The sequence below is a fragment of the Camelus bactrianus genome, chromosome 5, assembly GCF_048773025.1.
Source record: "Camelus bactrianus isolate YW-2024 breed Bactrian camel chromosome 5, ASM4877302v1, whole genome shotgun sequence".
Classification (NCBI taxonomy): Eukaryota; Metazoa; Chordata; class Mammalia; order Artiodactyla; family Camelidae; genus Camelus; species Camelus bactrianus.
This window is the reverse complement of record NC_133543.1, coordinates 31601104-31621611: the sequence shown is the minus strand read 5'-3', so window position 1 is coordinate 31621611 and position 20508 is coordinate 31601104. Positions and strand designations below refer to the sequence as shown.

At 39.0% G+C, this 20508-nt stretch overlaps 1 protein-coding gene across 11 annotated transcripts in view; it reads left to right on the top strand.

Moving 5' to 3' along the window:
- GTDC1 (glycosyltransferase like domain containing 1) overlaps positions 1 to 20508 on the top strand; it is a 348183-nt gene that overhangs the window by 312784 nt on the left and 14891 nt on the right. For 9 of the 11 annotated variants that reach the window (XM_074363598.1, XM_074363595.1, XM_074363596.1 and 6 more), the window contains one exon: positions 9072 to 9181. The exons of the other annotated variants lie outside the window; for them this stretch is intronic. In XM_074363598.1, coding sequence (XP_074219699.1) covers positions 9072 to 9181 — 110 coding nt within the window. The remainder of the gene's footprint in view (positions 1 to 9071; positions 9182 to 20508) is intronic. 11 annotated transcript variants of the gene reach the window in all.

Sequence of the window (20508 nt, the reverse complement as noted above, 5' to 3'; positions counted from 1 at the left end):
GCCAAATGAAGATTCCATGTATTCACCTCATTGTATAAATAGTAAAATAGTAATTTATAGTAAGTGGGGATAAAAAGATTAGATTCATGAGAAGTGACCTAGATTTGGAGTCAATTCAGAATAAAACCTTTTTAAACTATATGCCAGGCCTGTTTCTACACATGGGGCATACAGGGTGCACAAAGCCATGAGCTCTGCCCTCGTGGAACTTATAGCCCAGCAGAATTGAGTAGGTAAAGCTTTGATAGTAGGATAGTTCCAAAAGGAGAGTAAACATTGTAGGAAAGGAGGAAAAGGCCTTGGTTAGAGATTTGAGATGGCTACACTTGCAGGGTAGGAAGAAAAAGAATAAATAAGGATTCTACAAAAGAGAAATTTGAATGTTATGAAGGGAACTAGATGCCACTTTTAGTATTGTTTGAAACATTGATAAATCGGAACCAATTTAAATGTACATTAGTAGGAAGATTTACTTAAAATTGTGAAATATTAGTTACACATTATTAATGAGATTATCTATATGCACTGATGTAGCTAGATGTCTATTATATATTTTGAAAATGGAAAGTGCAGAATGACTGATACTGATCTCATATTTATAAAATAAGGAATGTATATATAAAAATACCCTCACAAAAACATACATGCATGTGCATAGAAATAGATGAAGAAACCTACCCTCCAAATGGTTGTTAGTGGTGGTGACATCTGAGGAGTAGAATCAGGAAGGGTGAGAAGTAGGGGCCTTCAGTGCATACTTCATATATTTCTGAATTGTTTTTATTTTATTAGAATGGGCATGCATTTTTTATAATTGAAATTTGTATTGAAATAATTGTAGATTCACATACAATTGTAAGAAATAATAGAGTCACCTTCTGGGATTTCTTGTCCTTAGGTCTTGAGGTTCAGTTCTTTCTTTCCTTTTTTTTTTTTTGGTCTATTTTCTCTCATTCACATTGGATAAATTCTGTTTACCTCAAGAATACCAATTCTGTTCTCTGCACTACCCTCTCTACTATTGAGCCCTTCCAGTGAGCTTTTACATTTCTATACTTACATTTTTCAGTACTGTTATTTCCATCTATTAGGTGCTGAGATGAAGCACATGAAAACCTGACTTGTAAGCTTCCTGGCAGTCAGGGTAAAACAGGGAACAGGAAGCATGCATCTTCCTATATGAGAGGTGGAAACAACAGTTCTCAGGGATATCAGAGAATCTCCTAGACTGGTCCCTCAGAGAAGTTTCTTACTGTGGGGGTGGACTACAGGGGTAGCCCTCGGGATAACCAGCAAGCATTTTTGAATGTATTTCCTAGGTAGCTCTTGGAGGGAAACGTTCTAATCCAAAATAAAGTCTACTTCATCAGTCAATTTCAAATTACAGCCCAAATCACCACATTTGACAAGGAGAAACTTTATTATAGAGGCAAACAGAAGGACTTCATAATGAATTGGGGAAAGCGTTTAGTTCCATAGAACTTCGCAGATCTGAGAGGAAGTCGTTACATACGTTATGATGGTAATAAAAGTCTTTGCAACAGTGGCTGCTCCTAAGTAACATCCCAAGAGTGGGTAAGACCCAATTCATCTCAATTAAGACACTTCATGGCTACAGTGGGTGTCTGTGGGCTTCCTGGCAAGAGTTGTGGAGAAAGAGAGCTCATGACAAGTTAGACAGCTGAATGAGATGACTGTGTACGATATCCAGGAAGAGTGGAGACCATTGTTGAAGAGAAACAGCCTGCAGGTGGGGGAGTCTAAACTTTTAGCAGTGGGGAGATTTAAAAGGGGGTCATGTTGTAAGACTTGGTGGGAAAAGCGATTCATTGAATATGGTTTTCCCTGGGTGGCCTGCTGGATGGAATGCGTGGGAAGATTTAATCGAGGAGAATGTCATTAAATTGTAGTCTAAATCCACTATTTGGGAAACAAGCAAGGATTGCTGCTAAGAAAGCAGAGAATGGTCAGTGGTGTCAAAAGAAGGAGAAATTATAAGAAGCATGAGCATGGACGGTGGCATGGGTGGGAACTCGTATCATTAGAGAACATTTTCGTCCAGGAGAAAGGAAGACTGGGAACAAAGTTGTAGGAAAACACAGGCGGTAAGAAAGGAGGGACATAGCTAATGTGCTACAATGAAGTGATCTGTGAAAAGTCACCCAGAAATAGTACATTATTGGAAATACTATTGTCAGTAAGTGGTGTCAGGTGAGAAGGAAAACTTAAAACTGCCGAAGACGTACATGAAGAAACTGTGGGGGACGGAACAGGATCACAGGCTTTAGGAAGGAAATCGACCACGAGAATACAGATCTCTTGAAAAGAGACAAGGCAGAAGACCTGGAGCCCTAACAGACTGAATTTTAAAAGGAAAACATCTCTCCTTTTGCTCTTAAAAGATGAGCCTATGAATGTGCAGATGGCATGAAACCCTGAGATGCATAAATTAGAATTGTATTTCTCTGTAACTTAATTTCTGTGCAATGGCCCATTTCAATATGGTGGTGGAAAAGCCCAGTCAGTTCAAGACTCTGTCTTCCATTTTCCTGGCCCCCGTTCCTCCCGGGCCACTGCTGCGGGATCCCTTGCTTCTGTCTGTCTGCCAGGTGCTCTGTGATTTTTTCCATGACATTCAAGGGAACCATGGTTCCACGCTGATGCATGTTGCTGCTCAGGAATCTCTCACAAATGTCCGAGTACTGTGTGCCTAGGTGCACACTCTCAGACTTTCACTCTCTGGAGCCATTCTTCCTCCTCGGGCTTCTAACCCGGGAAGTGTAGTGCGTGGTCACTGGGACTCTCACAGTTCTCTCAACTCTCCTCCCTCAGTCCCTCAGGTCTCCTGTCTAGAGGTGGAACACTGACACGAGGTGGGAGGGTGCACACTACACTCACGCAGCATTTTGCTTAAATACTTGTACCTGTCTGAAGTCCTTACCTTTTCTACAAGGGCTTTCGCTCCTATGACCAACCAGGAAGACTGCCCCCTTTTTTGGTGGGGATTGGGAACATAAAACATCTTAGCTTCTTGAACGTGTTGGGGTAGAAGGGAGATGGAATAAACTGGTTAATGTTTCTAAAATATTCAAATACCACAAATACCAAAGATGAAGAGAATGAGAGTTTATTGTGTATCCGCAGGGTGCCAGGCATTTCTTCATCCCTAACAACTAACATTTTCAATGTAGGTATTACTGTTATTCCACTCTAAGGATGAAGAAACTGATACTCTGCAAGGTTATGTAACATACAGTCATACTGCTGGTCAGTGGCAGGGTCACTTGTCTCTGAACTGTACCCTTCACACTCCCTCTAAAAGCAAAGTGGAAAGGCAGAATGCAGTATGAATAACACTCAGAAAAAGCGACAGTGGATATTCTTTTTTTAGTCACCTATAAGTACATTGTGGTAGGGAGCACTGGTGGAGTTAGAGAGGAGAAGCACTGATAATATCAGATGGAGAGAGAGGGTGAGGAGTTGATGGCTACTAAGACTACTGGTTGAATTCTACTCAAAGCACCATTTTAAAGGTAGAATCAGCACATGTGGCAGGAACCCAAAGCTGATCATTGTTGTCAGGCATATAGAGGCGAGTGAAAAGTTTATGCCCTTGGAAAGAGTAGGAGAGAAGTAAGAGGTCACAACAACTAATGCAGGGTGGTAAATAGAAGCCTTGTGGTTTTGAATAAGGAGCACATCACTTAATTTGGAAGTAAAGTGATACTTCATACTGAGGAAGTAAGGATGGAAGTTAGCAGGGTTTCAGAAAAGGTGGAGAAACTTGAAACTGTGATATTGGAGAGATCATAATCCATATTACTTTCCTGTATTCTTATTGCCACATCTTATCCAATGGGTTTTAACCTCAAGTAGCAATCTAAGAAATGTCCATAGCTTGATGGTCTGGAAACAAAACTATGGGCTGAAAATACCACATCTCTTTTTTTTCCTCATTGTATGTAAGGAGAAAGAAATGGAAAAATCAAAGACTGTACAGAAGAAAGAATATGACTTTGGAGTGATGAGACATGATTTCCAATGCAGATTGAATCCCTTCTATGTGATCTCAAGTGAAAGGATAGTTACAGTTGTATGATCACTTGGTGGAGAGGCTTAGCGAAGGTTATGATCAGGTGCCTATTATGGAATCCTGAACCTAGCAGGAGCTCTGTAAATGAAATTCATTTTTCCTACACCTTTATTCATTCAACAGATAGTCTTAGAGCAGCTAACTTTGCACCACAGATAATGTATTAGTCAGCAGAGGCCACGTTGTGCTGCAGTAATGAAGACCTCCGCCCCTAATCTCAGTTGCTAAAACACCACAGAAGTTTAACTCTCACTAACTCAAAGTCTGCTGCATGTTTAGGTGGCTTTCCAGGGCAAGTCTCCTCCATGTAGCAGTCCAGACCACTTCTCTCTTTTAAGCTAACCATCTTAATATTAGCCCTCTACAACAGAGAAAGTACAGTCCAGAACTGCTCTTAGGTATTTCTTCCTGGAAGTGACACACATCAGTCAGCTTGCAATCCATTGGTCAGAACTAGTCCTGTTCAAGGGGATGAACGTGGACTCTTTTGTGTGCCCAGAAGAAGAGAAGAACTGAATATTGATGAACACAAGTAATGCCTTCCACTGGCCAGGCTCTCGGTACTGTGCAGTGAACAAAATGGGCATCTTCTGTCTTTCTTTTGTGGATCTCTCAGTCCTGAGTGACATGCTGCTGGGACAGTGCTGGCATCTGAAGAGAGCCAGATTTCTGTCCAGGCAAGGCAAGAAACTAGATCAAAGTGATTGTATTCAGTGAGTATAAAGCTATATGAGGAAACAGGAAAGGGTAACAGTTGAGTATAAGTGACAAGTATGGAGAACTTAGCAATCCTCAATAAATATTTACTGAATGAATGTTAAGTGAGGAATAAGAAGAAATTTAGCTCTAAGAAACTAAATGGGAAAGGCGACAGAGAGAGAACAGATATAGGAAGAAAAAACACATGGAAACAGTTTATGCTTTTCAAATGTTCTGAATAATATTTGGGAATAAAAGCTGTTCTTGCTGTATCTGCTGCTTCCAGTAAGCCTGAAATATTCCACGCTGGTCTCTTCTGCCATGGCTGGGCTGCGGAGGAACGCGTTCCTAGCCAGACTGTTTCATTCTTACCTAGTCAAGAATGTGGGAATTGTTGGGAGACTTGGACTCTGACTCATCTTCTAGAATGTTTTGTGACGAGTCAAGTTTGCTTGATGGGCAGCTGTCAAATATAGAAGTGTCCCAGAAAATGAGGAACTATAAATACTGAAAATGCTACAGAGTTAAGCAAAACTCCGTATGAAGACAGTTTTATGGCAGAATGTTAGAGAGGGGTGGTTCCTTAAAGCAGTAAAATGATTTCTATAAAAAAATGTTTATTAAAGGATTGATAAAAAACATGTTTAAAAAAAGGAAACATTTATTATGTAACCCCTACAGATAAACCCTGTTAACATATTGGTATAGTTCACCCCAAATTTTTTTCTAAGCCCATACATCCATTTGTCTTACAGATGTAGATCAGAAAATACATATTACTCTGTCTTCTCTCTTTTACTTAGCAGTATTTCTTGAATATATTTTCATGTCAAAAAACATACTTCTACAAAATTATTTTTCATGGCTACATTCTATTGTATCATATGTATGTGTCAAAATATATTTATCATCCCATTAGGTTGTTTACAGATGGTTACTGTTATAAACAATGCTGTTATGAACATACTCTGGCTGAATTTCTGTGCACCTCTTTCATTATTTCATATGGTAACTTTTCTAAATAGGAATTACTGTGGCAAAATTTATGTACAGTTTAAGGCTTATTATGCCCATTACCAAATTGCCCTCTAAAATATTGTTTCAATTTACATCCCTACCAGCAACAGATGAGACAAGAAGGGTGTTTAGGAGCCCGTAAGTCTACAAGGGCGGTCATAGAGAATTGATTATATTATTAAATGTGTGTTTAATCTTGACAGCTGTTGACAAAAAGGGGCACTTAGTATATTACTGTTAAATCCTCCATCCTGTATTTCATGCCTTATACTGAAATCCTAAGTATGAGAACTTCACATTAGGCTTCTTAGGAAGGAATTTAAGACAGATTCACCTGTTCCACTAAATGGGCTCCTTAGTGTCATGGGTGCTCGGACAAGTTCCATTGGATGTCTGCAGTGAGTTCCTCTCTGACAGAATGTATTGAGCTCTGCCAGTGGCAGATCCATGCCTTGATGTATGGCTGTGACTCAATATCTGTGCACATCTTTAATGATTCCCTGAATATTAAGCAATTTTCCATTTGTCTAAAGAGAAAACCGAGAAAAGTTTTCAGCTAAATTGACTATGTAAACTTTGAGGGACATAGATGAACTAGTTAAGTGTCTACTTAGAATATGTGATCTACTAATTTAGACATAATTAATACTTTAAAGCATGTATCATGTAGAATATTTTTAGAAGTCTTGCCCTTTTCTCAACCTTGTATTTCATGAAGCAGTTTTAGTCCACCTCCCCTTCCCATGCATTCTTGACATCAGAATAGGACCACCTTTTCAGGCAGCTGGCATGTTTCTGCCACCTGTCATCTGGAATTCAGTCTAAGCGGTTTGGGTGCAAGATGGTGAAACTGTGTATGATGCCGTCACTGGGAATCTTCTCCCCAGCTATAAAAACCCACTTACTACTCAAGGTCTCCAGTAACAACTTACTCTGATACTTTTTTTAGTGATCTTTAAAATACTTGTTTTTGACAACACTCTGAATTGTTAGGTCATGTCTCCCAAAATAAAGACTAACTCAGCATTAAATTCCTTGGCTTCTGTTTTTACCAGTCCCATCAGGTGAATGACTGCTGAAACTATCCAAAACTCTCATCAGTTCACGCCTCAGGTTAATGCAACTTCCCCAGACTGTACTTTGTTCAAAATAAAGTAATTGAGAGAGTGCTTGGTATTATGAGAGACTTTATAAGGACTTTCGATAAAAATGCCTCTTCTTCTGTAGGATAATTATGGGGAAGAAAAATCTCACCTTACATTCATCCATATATTATAGTTTAAACAAAGAGAGAGGGGATTCATACAAATCTCTTTTGTGTTTTTATGCAAAGTGACTATTGAATATGACAGCTTTTGTCTACCTATAAAGGATATCTTAAAACTACAGTAGGATTGTCATGCATTTTTCTGGTATAAAAACACTGAAAATGTAGGTTCAGAAAGCCTGCTGCTTTGAAAATATTCACATGGAAATCTTTTAAGAACTACAGCTTCTACCCAATTAAACCTCCTTCCAAGCCCAAACCGTATCTACTTTTACTTTAATACAAAACAAATAAACCAACCAACAAACAAACAGCAGGAAATATTTAGAGTAGCTATTCTCTTGGGGATCCACAGCCAAAATTTTTGGAGTTCAAAATGAAAAATTTAGAGAACTGAGTGGCTAGATTTCCCTATAGTGTTACTCCCTCTTTAAAATATATTATGTTATATTGTTTGCACTCTTCTCATCTAAGTATTTCCAAGAGAATCAGACTAAACTAACATATATTACAGATTAGGTGGCAGCTATTTGACTGATATGGTTAAAGATAGGATATTCTTCACTTTAAATTGTTTGGAGTCTTTGTTCTTGCCCACAGCAGCAGTATATAGGAGACTTATCCAAAAACTTCCTAAAGGTACATGTATGTCATATGCATCATCTTAAAAAGTGATGAACATTTTGCTGCTGCAGTCTTTATTATTTGAAGTAAAGCAAACTGATACAGAGCTTAAAATAGTTACAAAACTGTAATTCTATAAGATCTTACAATTCCATCAGATTATAAATGCCGTTTTAAAATGTTAATCAGAAGATGCATTTGTTTTAATTCTTGATACTGAAAATATTGACTGAATTGTGAATTAACACATTTAGGGTTGCAGATGTCATTTTTCATGAGATTTCCTGAATGATGTAATTTTCATATTTCATATAGCAGTTTGATCAATTTACAGATTTATTTTACATAATTAGTTGGTAAATGAGAAATTCAATTGCTGATATATAACTATTTCTCTGTAATGTAGAAAATAAGTTAAAATTCTGAATTATAAATAAAAAAAAAAACCAAATATTTTGAAGACATCTGGTCCACATCTGTCTGAAATAAAATAATTTAAAACAGTGGAATTAAATGCAAGAAATACTGAAATATTCACACCTTAAATGTAAAAAATAACTCATTCCATTTTAATGTGATTTCTTAAATTGGTGATTTTTTTTGTTTGTTTTAATGTCCTTTAGCCTCTCAGTCTGTCATTACCAAGAAGACTGACAAGCTAAACAAACAAAAATAATCCATGTTTTTCAAAGCTTCTGATAAATGAAAGAATTATCTTTATTACTATTCTTTTGTGTGTTGACTAACCTCCACTCCTAAGTTAATACTCAGCGGACTTAGACTCAGGCCTACCCCCTATGATGTATTTATAATTCTCCATTCAATTATTTAAAATGAGAGATTAGTGAGAGAGTCTGTAATCTCGCTCCCTAAATTGTGTGTTCCTTATAGGCACAAAGAGGCTCAGTAAATGTGAGAGGGAGGTATTCAGACTCATGGAAATGAAAAGCATCTTTGGTACATTCTCATGATCAGTAGAGAATCGTCCTTTGAAGACTGGTCTTTTCTTTTGTTAAAAACCTGTGTTAAGTGGAAAATTAACCATTTTAGGAGAAAGGAAAATACACTAGCCTTTCGACGGTCTAACCAAAACATGAAAAACATGATAGCTGTCTCCCTTCATAAAAGGTGCAGAGCCGTTAAGACTTCAGTAGGACTGGGTTCTGAGCCATGACAGAGAAGTTACATTCATGAGAACACTCAATGCTGAAGCTTCAGTATAAGGGTAGGGGAAGATCTCTGCTTGGATGCCAGAGGCTCTCCTAGAGAACAGGAGACCATGAGAGGAACTGGTACTGTGGGAAGTGGAAACACTTTTCCTAACACATACCCTAAGTTATCACAAGTTATATTTTGTGTGTTTATTTCCAGGGAGCATGATAAAGATCCAGAGAGCTTTTTTAAGGTATTGATGCATCTTAAGGACTTAGGACTCAATTTCCATGTGTCTGTCCTTGGAGAAACCTTCACAGATGTCCCAGGTATCTCTTTTGAATTTTCTAGTGTGTATTTTTATAGGTGACATAAGCTGTACAACTTAAGTATTAATTTCCATGTCTCCTTTTGTTAGAATAATCAAGATGAGCTCTGTTAACCGAAAGATTATATGACGGCATTAAAGTGTGATTCAATTAAAAAAATACTTAAGTAAGCATTCTTTGATTTAAGTTGAGAAAGTGAAGTCATCTCTTTTATCAAATATAGTTTATACAGTGCATCTTGATGTAAATAAAATATATTGCTTTAGGCATCTTAACACTTAAGGAAAGTGGGAGTTTGTAATTGGATATACAGCCTCTCACCTCTGGGGTCACTGGTTTGAATCCCGCTCACATTGGTAATGGCTGAAATACATTACCATCTGTTAGGTGGCCTGTGTAAAGCATTTTGGCATCAAACTTGCAATGTGGAGTAGACACATATCATAGTTGTCATTGTTCTGGGCCTTTTCTTATTGAACTTGAGAAAACAGACAAAAATCGGAAGCTGGTAGGTCTTCTCATCCTTAATGCCACACGGAGCCTTTTCAGAGCCGTTTCCTTCACCCTGCATCCTCACTGGGTGTGTCTAGGTCAGTGAGATGACCATCCTGACCACTGTCCTAAGCACTTATGTGTTCATATTTTTTAAGCTTCAGAAATTCAACTAAATATATATATATTTACACAGACAGCAAAAGTTCAGAAATGACCTCTGCCATCGTGCCTTATGACTTTAAGGACCCCTTTAAGTTTACCCTTACTTAGTACTTTTTTTTAATTGAAGTATAATCGATTTAAAATGTTGTGTTAGTTTCTGGTATACAGCATAGTGATTCAGTTATATATATACATAAATACATATACATGTATTTCATTACATGTTCTTACAAGCCACTGAATAGAGTTCTCTGTGCTACACAGAAGGACCTTGTTGTTTATCTATTCTGTACATAGCAATTTGTGTCAGCCAATCCCAAACTTCTAATTTATCCCTCCCTCCTCCCTTCCCCCACCTTAACCATAAGTTTGTTTTCCATGTCTGTGAGTCTCTTCCTGTCTTATAAGTAAGTTTGTGTGTCTTTTTTTTTTTAAAGATTCCACATATAGGTGATATCATATGATATTTGTCTTTCTCTGACTGACTTACATCACTTAGTATGATATCCTCTAGGTCCATCCATGTTACTGTCAATGGCATTATTTCACTCCTTTTTAGGGCTGAGTAGTATTCCATTGTATAAATATACCACAGCTTCTTTATCCAGTCATCTGTCCATGGACATTTAGGTTGCTTCCATGTCTTGACTACTGTAAATCGTGCTGCTGTGAACATTGGGGTGCATGTGTCCTTTCAAATGAGAGTTTCCTCCAGATACACTTTTTGATTCTGGTACGATGGGAACACATACACCCAGCTTGTACCAGTAGCCTCATCTGCTGTGGCTCCTCCTCTGGCCCCTATGCTTAGGACACCAGCCTTTCTTCAGCTCCTCTAAGGTTCCAAGATCCTCTAGACCTTTAAACATTTGCCTTTTTGTATTGTATTCATTTGGTCTCAGCTCGGGGACATTTTCTTTCAATGTGAAGCTTTATCATGGTCTCATGTCACTTTATACTTTTACTTCATGGTGCTTAATTCAGTTTCTAATCATATAATTATGTACAATTTCTTGTCTCACTGCCTCCCACTCTCTGCACACACACAGACACATACACACTAGAATGTAGGTGCTGGGGGGACAAGGGTTATGACTGTCTTGTTCATCACTGTGCCTCAAAGCCTAGTGGGTAAGGCTGGAACTCAATGAATATTTGTTGGATAAAAAAATAAAAATAATGTAAACTCCTGGTCTTCAAGCAATTTGTAGTTTTCTTGAGGAGGGAACATTTTTTGCATAAGCACAGGACCAGAGAGAGAAACACAAGAAAATATTAGTATCTACTAGTACTGACCCATGTGGCTTCGAGTAGACTGTTAATTGAAGAGCTGGCACTTGAAGAGCCCAAGGGTTAGGACATTCCAAAAGGGGAAACGACATGGGCAAAGCATATAAAAGCAAATCTTGTTTATTGTCCTTAAATGAGAGAACCATGTCAGTGATTTGTACTGTGAGGTCACCATGCTGAGTGGGATAGAAGGTTCTAGATGCAGAACTTAGTAATACTTACACAGGCAGGGCGGGGCCAAAGTTTGCAGCATAACCAGAGTAGATGAGGTAAAGGGAAAAAATTGGGAGCCTCATCCTGAACTGGAAAGAAATATGATGAAATGCATATTTTAGGAAGATTTATCTTGCAGTGATAAGCAGGCAGAATTGCAGTAAAACTTGACAGCGGTCATCCAAGTGGGATTCTGTGAGGTGATGGCAGAGAGACTAGTGAGGGCTGGATGTGTGAGAGAGAGATTGTCGAGGAAAACGCAGAGAAGCATTTGGTAGACGGATGGCTGTGGAAAAGGAAGGAAGGAAAACTCAGTTCATTTTCAAAAGCCGGTGAGTTCAGTTTTGTTTGTATCAGTTTTGAGGTGTTGGTGGATGGACTGAGAGAAGTGGCTGGGAGATGTCCCTACACAGAAGGCTTCTCAGCCAGTTTTACTCCTGGGTAATGTTAAGCTACCATTCCAAGGAAGACGAGGTTGTTACTCAAAGGGTCGTGTTCTTGGGATCACTGCTCTCCCTTCCCACGCGTTAACAATGAGCTATTTAGAGCAGTATGGGGAACTGAAAGTGGGATGGGGAGCAATTAGCGGCCCAAGAACTGAGTGCTCAGTAATTACAGACTCAATCTTTCTTTGGCTTCCCCTCAACCCAAACTTACTGAGCACTGTGGAAGGGGGATTGCACAGGGAACGGGACCCAGTGTGCACCTCAGGGAGCCCTGCCTGCGGAGACCCTTGCGTATAATTACAGGATGTGGGATGGTTACGGAGCATGGTGGAAACCTACAGGGGGAGTCATGTTACCTCCGCACACACTTCTCCCAATCTCAATTGCGTCTGACCCATCTGTCATTTCAAATGTGAATCAACTCTTTTCTTTTTTTTTTAATATAACTTTATTTGTTGTCTTTTTTTTTTATTTGTTTGTTTTGGGGGGGGGTAGGAGAGAGGGAGGTAATTGGGGTATTTTTCTGTTTATTTTGAGAAGAGGTACTGGGGATTGAACCCAGGACCCTGGGCATGCTAAGCATGCCCTCTACCACTTGAGCTACACCCTCCCCCCCTGAAGCAAGTCTTGTTAAGGCTACAACACTTCACCTGCACAGAGGAAGAGCCCAAGTTGTTGACTGGATGAATGAGCCTGGTGGCATTCCAGGTGGTGCTCCTGGAAGGCCACCTTGCCAGGCTGTATTCCAGAGGTTTCCTGACAGGGCATTCCATGTGACTTAGCCATGCATATCACTGTTCTTGCTTAACAAACACCAATACAGCCCTTGCTGTCTTCCAGGCGTTGTTCTAAGCCCTTTATAAATGTGAGCTCTTTAACTTCATAACAGTCCTGTCCAATAGCACTGCCTCCATTTTTCTTGGGTGAGGAAACAGAGGCACAGAGAAATTAAGTGAGGCCACATAACTAGGTAGTATTTTTAACCACTGTCCTGTGCTACCTTTCCATTTTCTTGTTTTCTGACCTAATTGTTTCTTTAAGTTTAAACATTTTTTTTCCTCCACTCACCATCCAGCACTTCACACAAAGGATTACCTGGCTGTAATCTAGGTGCACTCTTCTAGGTGCTATATTAGCATATCTAAAATCCATACCATAATACTAACTTATATACTGTGTAGCATCAGCCAAACAGATCATTCTGAATGCTGTTAACATTTGTGAGGAAGTGATTTTCTTGTTAATAATTGCAGTAATACTTATTATCCTGTTAGTTGCTACTATTTATTGGAAGTTTGCTTCTTTCTTGGTCCTTTGCCAGGTTATTTCATGTAATGCTCATGATAATCCCAATGGAGTAGGTACTATTATCCCATTTGATAGATGGAAAAACTGAGCCTTTGAAGGCTTAACTCTGGTTATACTGCTTGTGAGTCAAGTTTTGCTCTTTCACATACAAACCTAAATGTACTGGAAAACTAAGAAAGGTTTCATGCATGACTGCAGGACCCTTAATTACTCTTTCTTTTGAGCTATGACTTACATATAACATTGTATAAACTTAAGGTGTACAGGGTGATAATTTGACACATTTATATATTGCAATATGATTACCAGTGTCGTTTTAGCTCAGGCCTCTTTCACATTACATAATTATTTCTTATTTGTGGTAGGAACATTTAAGGTCCGGTCTTCTTAGCCCAGTTTTGAAGTATAGAATACAGTGTTGTTGGCTATAACCGCTATGCTATACTTTTGATCTCCAGGACTTATTCTTACTCTGGTTGCAAGTTTGTACATGAATTGCTTTTTATCTAACTTATTTCCCCTTCCCTACAAGCTAGCCCATCTCTGAGTGACAGCATCAGTGCCTATGAGTTTTGCTGCCCTTTTTGATGATGCAAACAATCTCCATTAAGTTTCTTTTGAAAATGTTTAAACTATAATAGAGCAATTTTGTAGTCTCCATACTGTTGGTTATTTTCAAATTGTGTTGTAAGGTTTTTATCATCCTTTTTCTGAAAAGTGTGGTAGATTATCAATTCTAGTTCTAGCTACATAGTTTATACTTGTTATGTATCATCTGTTCATTCTACAGAAGAGGAGTGAGGTCTAGGCCAGCGACTCTTCCAGGTTCTCACAGCTGGGCGCAGTGGGTGAGAGGGCAGTAGACAGCGGCAAGATTGGGAGTAGAACCCGGGAGTCAGTCTCCTCACCTTTCCTCACTTCTATACGTGTTTAATAAATGTCTTTTAAATATCTCCTTTAGGCCAAGCACTGAATTAGATACTCAGGATGAAATGGTGACTAAAACAAACACCTTCTGTGATGTTTGCAACTTGTAGTCCAGCTGCAGTGCTTTATTCATCAGTTACCAGAGCACTTAGCATGTGCTAGGTACTGTTCTAAGTCCTTTAGCATTGCCTTATTTATTCTTCAGCCCTGTGATTAGGCACTGTTGTGATTATCATTTTACAGCTGAGAAAAGTAAGGCACAAGGAGGTTAAGCCACTTGCCATCCATTCGGTTATCAAGCCTCGTCAGTCCACGTCTGTGACATTACACTCTACAGGGAAGTCCCCCTCTTACAATCACCCCCTTACAAGGAAGAAACCAGGAGGTGATAATGGTGGGAGATTCCTGGCTACTTGTATGAAATCATTTCTATTTTCTCTAATAATCTCTTTGCAAATGGAAAGTTTAAAAACAGACAAAAAACCCAAAACCTCAAAATCATTTCCCAAGTATATCACTCCTTAGATATTAAAGTGAACTCCCTCTTCTTTCTGCCATCTGTCTTCATCACAAGAAAGGTGCAAAAACAATATGAAGTGGAAAGATATTCCAAATAACCTCTGGCATATATTTAGTGTTCGATAAATACTGTTTGAATGAATGAATGAAAGAATAAGTTTGGTGTAATAGAATAATACAGTTGAGGTACCATACTGGGTATATAAAAACCTACACTGAAATGATTTCCAAATATTAGAGAGCTAATGAATGAAAATAGAGACCCCTAAGACTTAAGGAAGTTCTAAGCGGTTTTATATTATATTTTCTGTTTTCACATATACATGACCTGGACTTAACATAAATCTATTTTTCAATCTGTTCTCATCTTTCAGCTCTTATATCAGTCAGAATAAGCTAAGTTAGGCTAAGCTAACAACTGTGGTATCTCAGTGGCTTAAAACACTTAACACACTTACCTTTTATTCATGCTGTACGTTTACTGCAGGCGGGCAGCAGCGTTCTACTCACATGGCCACTCAGGGACCCGGGCTTATAGAGAGACCCAAACAACCACATCACAGACATTGCCTGTTGCTGTGCCAGGTGGAAGAGGAAGCTGGGAGGGTCTTTGATGAGCAACTTGGTGATCTAGCCTAAAAGTGTCACAGGGCTCTACTCAACTCTTTGGCCAAAACTTGTTGCAGGGCACTGCCCAACCATAAACGGGGGATCTGGGGGCAGGAATTTAATCCTACTTTGAGACCAGAGTTGAGGAGAGGAGAAATATTTGATGAACAGCACTGTTGACCACCACAGTTCTTTAATATGCATCATGATCTGTGGCTCACTAGAGAGAAAACCAAGCCTATCCAAGAAGTCTGCCTTGACCTGGGTGAGTCTATCCCAGCTGAATAAAGAACTCTTAATGAATATTAGAGTATTGCCCACAGTCTTCTTGCTGGAGACAACCCAGCTAGTGTCTGAAGACAGGTCTATCAGCCATGTCCCGTTAGGCAGAGTTGATATGATGTCGAGTTGGTCTCTGTGGGAATGGACTTAATTATCACTTACGGTGACAGCTTTTTGGAAAGCTTAGGAGGTCAATCCAAAGTGGTTTTGCCCTCCACCCCCAGGGGATATTTAGCAATGCCCAGAACATCTTGGCTGTTTCAGCTGTTGGGTGGAGGGTGCTACTAGCATCTAGGGGTAGAGGCCAGGGGTACTGCTAAACACCCTGCAGTGCACAGGATGACCCCCCAAAACAGTTATCCAACCTAACATGTCAACAGTACCAAGACTGAGAAACTCTGACGTGTAAGAATTACAGTCAGAAAATCAGATTTGATACGGGGTCCTTAGCTTTCTAGGTTGACCTCCGTTAATTCATCTGTGCAGGCCAAAGGAGGAGATGGGAAAGAGAAATAATAACAAGCCACCTGCCCTAGTTATATGGAAGACTTCAAACACAATTATGCAATTTGGGGGAAGTGCTTTCTAAACTCAGTGCAGATTTTATTATAAGACTCCTGGACTTCTCTTCAGAGTTTCTGTGTGGAGCGAGCCTTGAGTCATTTTGGATCTGAAGAAGACATTAATGATGCTGGACCTTCAAAGTTCATTCTGGCCATTATTTTAATTATTTTTAATCCAGAAAATTGAAAGGTCAGTGTGCCACATAAAGCATCCGTCAGACTCCATGTTTCAAATGAACCAAAAAGCCTAGAAGCTCCTCCATGCAAATATTTTAGCTTTGGCTAGTTCTCATGACGAGGTCACATTGTTAGCCCTTGAGATGGTGTTTTTTCCTTCTTTCTTTTTTTTTTTTAAAGCAAATGCTTAAGATAGCAAATCAATGGAATGTGTTTGTATGCTGAATAATTTCTCACAAATGATCATTCTAAACAAAAAAAAATTTTTTTTTTTCTATGAACAGCCAAAGCCTTACCACAGGATTCTTCTTTCCCTATGTTGTGAGGGGAGTTTTAGCTTTAGGCCTGGGTGGGGAAAGGGGAGCAGAAGATTGCAAAGAAAGTCAAAACCTGGACTATAGTTTTGGTGGACAGAAGTCTTTCTGGTTCGCCTTTAATCTGAGGTTAAGAACAGCATGTGGAAAGCCTCTGGTTAGTATCTGGCATGGCAATGGATATTACAGTGATCTTGGCATATTTTTGATCCTTCGCTCTGGAGGCAAATATTGGATAATTGTACAGTATTTCCCTCCCCTCCCATCTCCCTTTTCACTCAGCTCCCAGATACAATCTCATTCTCAGTAGAGCAACTACACTAAGGGCGAAATAATAGAAAGATTTTAGGAACACAAATAACTTATGTCACACTAACATAAAGGTATAACATGTTGCTACAGGGGCGACCCAGCAGAAGGAAAACTGTTAATATATTGATCAATATTGAATTATAAGACAATTATATGAGATAAATGTACCAGTCAGGTTAAATAAACTCACTCTCTCCAGACCATACCTTTCCTCAAACCTAATCCTTTTTCTTTTAATTTTTTTTAAATGTTACCACTATTTACTTAATCTCCTAACATTGAAGTATTTATTGAGTTCCTATTGTGGTCTGGCACCGTATTGTGGACAACACAAGAAGACAATGTGTTCCTCTCCTCTAGAATCTTGCCATCTGAGAAGCAAACGCATTTTTGAGATTTGCAGAAACTAACTAATATATGTAAAATTGATAAACAAGCTTATACTGTATAGCACAGGGAGCTATATTCAATATCTTATAGTAACTTATGGTTAAAACGAATATGAAAATGAATATATGTATGTTCCTGTATGACTGAAGCATTGTGCTGTACACCAGAAATTGACACAACATTGTAAACTGACTATATACTTCAATAAAAGTATATATTGACGGGATTTCAAAATTGTAGAATAGATAAGCAAGATTATACTGTATAGCACAGGGAAATATACACAAGATCTTATAGTAGCTCACAGAGAAAAAAATGTGACAATGAATATATATATGTTCATGTATAACTGAAAAATTGTGCTCTACACTGGAATTTGACACAATATTGTAAAATGATTAAAAATCAATAAAAAATGTTAAAAAAAAAGTACATATAAAAAACTACATTTCACTATACCATACCCTTGTTGATGTTGTATGTAACATTTTTAGATAACTTTGAGGAAAATTATTTATATTCACCCCATTGAAATAGCATGGATCTGAGATAGATTTTCAGTAGACAGAGCCACCTTCACATGATTCTTAGAAATAAGCATATAATCGTTTTCCAAGAATGTGATTGGGGAAGTCAGTTTCCCAAGACCCTGATTTGAAACTGAAGTCTTCTGTCTCTAAGTCCTTTGCTGAAGAAAATAACAAAGGTAATGGGAAAGTAGGGAAGATTCAAATAAATGTAAATATATATGCCCCTGACAGGAAAGAATAAATAATGTGATAGAAATGAGAATCTCTCTTAAGATAATTCGTGAATTTAACAAGATTCTAATTAAGATGCCAGAATATTACTTTATCTATCTCCATAGGGTAGTTCTAAAATTCATACAGAATAAATAAATAAATGGGCAGAGTATCAAAGAGATCACTTACAAGGGAGTAAGCCAGGAAAACACGTCCTACCAGATTCAGAATGTGTATGAAGTGATGACTTTTAAAAGAGTGCTTTACAGAGTCAAAAATAGGAAGGGAGAAAAATAGAGAGATTTCAGAAATAAACCCAGCTTGTATATAAATTTCATATCCAACAAACTTCGGGTAACAAAACTTAATATACTTATCCCAGCTTTAAAATATAATATTTTTAGTGGAAACAAGAAGTCAGGTAAAAATAAATAACTTCTGTGGAATAAAAACAATAAAACATTCATATAAATAAGTAAATACAGATTTTAAATATACACTATAGATGAAAGTTTGCAAAAGCGCCCGCATGGTAGAAGTACAATAACTTGTTGAACTCTGACCCTGTGCCAAGAACAAGGCGAGGCTTTTTACTCTGGGATCTCATTTTCTATCACAACAGTCCTCTTCGTAGACACAATTACTGTCTCCTATGAATGCATGAAGAGACCAAGGCTTAAGTTAAATTGCCCAAAGTCACACAGCTAATAAACAATAGAGGTAGAGACAGCCAAAGAAATATAAACACCGAATCAAATTTTGGGAAGAAAATCTTTAATTTTTGCCAGTAATGAAATAAGTGTAAACACAAAGAATTTATGAGACAGCAGTAATAAAAGCAATAAAAGTGGAGGCAGATCCTAAGACTGGCCAGCTTCTGGGGAGACACCTGTATGTATGGCGATGGCAATGTCAACTAGTTTCCTGAGCTATGTGAGGTACTGTATACCCCGCGTTTGACTCAGTTTTTCACATCAGAGAACGCATCCCATGGAGGCCATCAGTTCCCGTGCCTCGCTCTTGTTGCTGCTGCCTCTTTCCCAGTTGCTGGGACCTTGAATCCTACAAAAGCTTCAGCCCGGTCTTCAGGCCTCCAAACACGTTGATAGTCAATTCATCCACCTGCTGTTGTTGGTGTTCTTTCCAAACCCAGACCATCCGAGGAGAGACTCGCAGCATCCTAACAGTAACAGGAAAGTGTCAGGAGCACAGCTTGTCAGACAGAGACAGCTCCACGGGGCCGCAGTCAGCAGCGCTCCTGGATGGAGGAGCAGGCTCCCCCAGGCCCACTCTCGCTGGTGCCCCAGACAAGGTTGAGGTTCCCATTCAGTGCTTGAGACGCTCTCTACTACTTTCTCAGGAAAGATTTATTACCTCTGCAGTGGCCCTTCCCTCTCAAGTGCTCAGGAGACTCACTAGACACAAGTAACTGGTAGGCACTCACTCCCACTGCTCAGCGTGTCCTGTGAGAATCGGTCTCGTTCCCGTGATGGCTCCCAGACATGCCATCCCGTCAGGCCGAGGCTCTAAGCCTGCCGGGCCTCTACTCCTGCAGCTTCTGTAAGTGGAATATTTGTCTTTTATATGGAAAGCAGAAATTCAAACGCAATTCTCAAGGCAAGATCATGTATCCATCCTACCAGGGGGAAGGCCGTGAAGATAGTATGTCCTAGAATACAACTCCCAAAACATCTCTCAAGAAATCATTCTCAAAAGTTATAGCTATGGAAACGTGCTGAGGAAAAGTGCTCTTTAATTTTCATAAACTGGCCTCAAAGTTTATGAGAAATGCATGCTTGGGAAAGACACAAGGCAATAGATAAGTTAATTAAATAGTGTATGGGAAAAGGTCAACACATTGATAGACCAATAGGAAATTAGAAACAGATGCTAATTTTAAAAGCCTGTGAACGTGTGTATGACTTCGGGTTCGTAGATAGGATGTCTTAGAATGTGGCTGCTATACATCGCTTTGGTGTTTTTATCTCTCTGAATTCCCATAGTTGTATATGGTCGTGATTTGGAGTGTGGTATGGTCAAAATAATATTTGCCCCAATAAGGGACTATCGTGGAAGGCCTGCCAGTGTTACAAACTCACGTTTCCTGCACTGGCTATCAGAACAGGAGTCTCTGACAGAAAGCAGCACAACAGGGAGTGGATATCTGGATCCAAATAGTGAGCTTTTCCAGCTCTGGCTCCCCTGGCCTAATGGCCACGTTTGTAGAATGGAAACTGTCACAGATAGATGGTGCAATGCAATGAACATTATCCTGGAATTTAGAAGGCTTGGGGTCTAGTTCCAGCTCTGACACTGACTTATCATGTCACCTCTCTTAGCCTTAGCTTACTTTGTCCACAAAATACAGTCATCCAAAAGAGGTTACAACTAGAGAGGACACTAGAAATTAGGGTGTGTCAGCTTTTAAAAAGGGGTACACATCCCTACCCCTAAGGGGATTTCACAGGGTGACAGTTTCTGAAATTTTGATTGTAAAAGCACTAAGTATAATAATTATGCTTTTTCAAAACATATTTTATTCCTCGTCATTCTGACATCTATCGGCACTCCCACCTC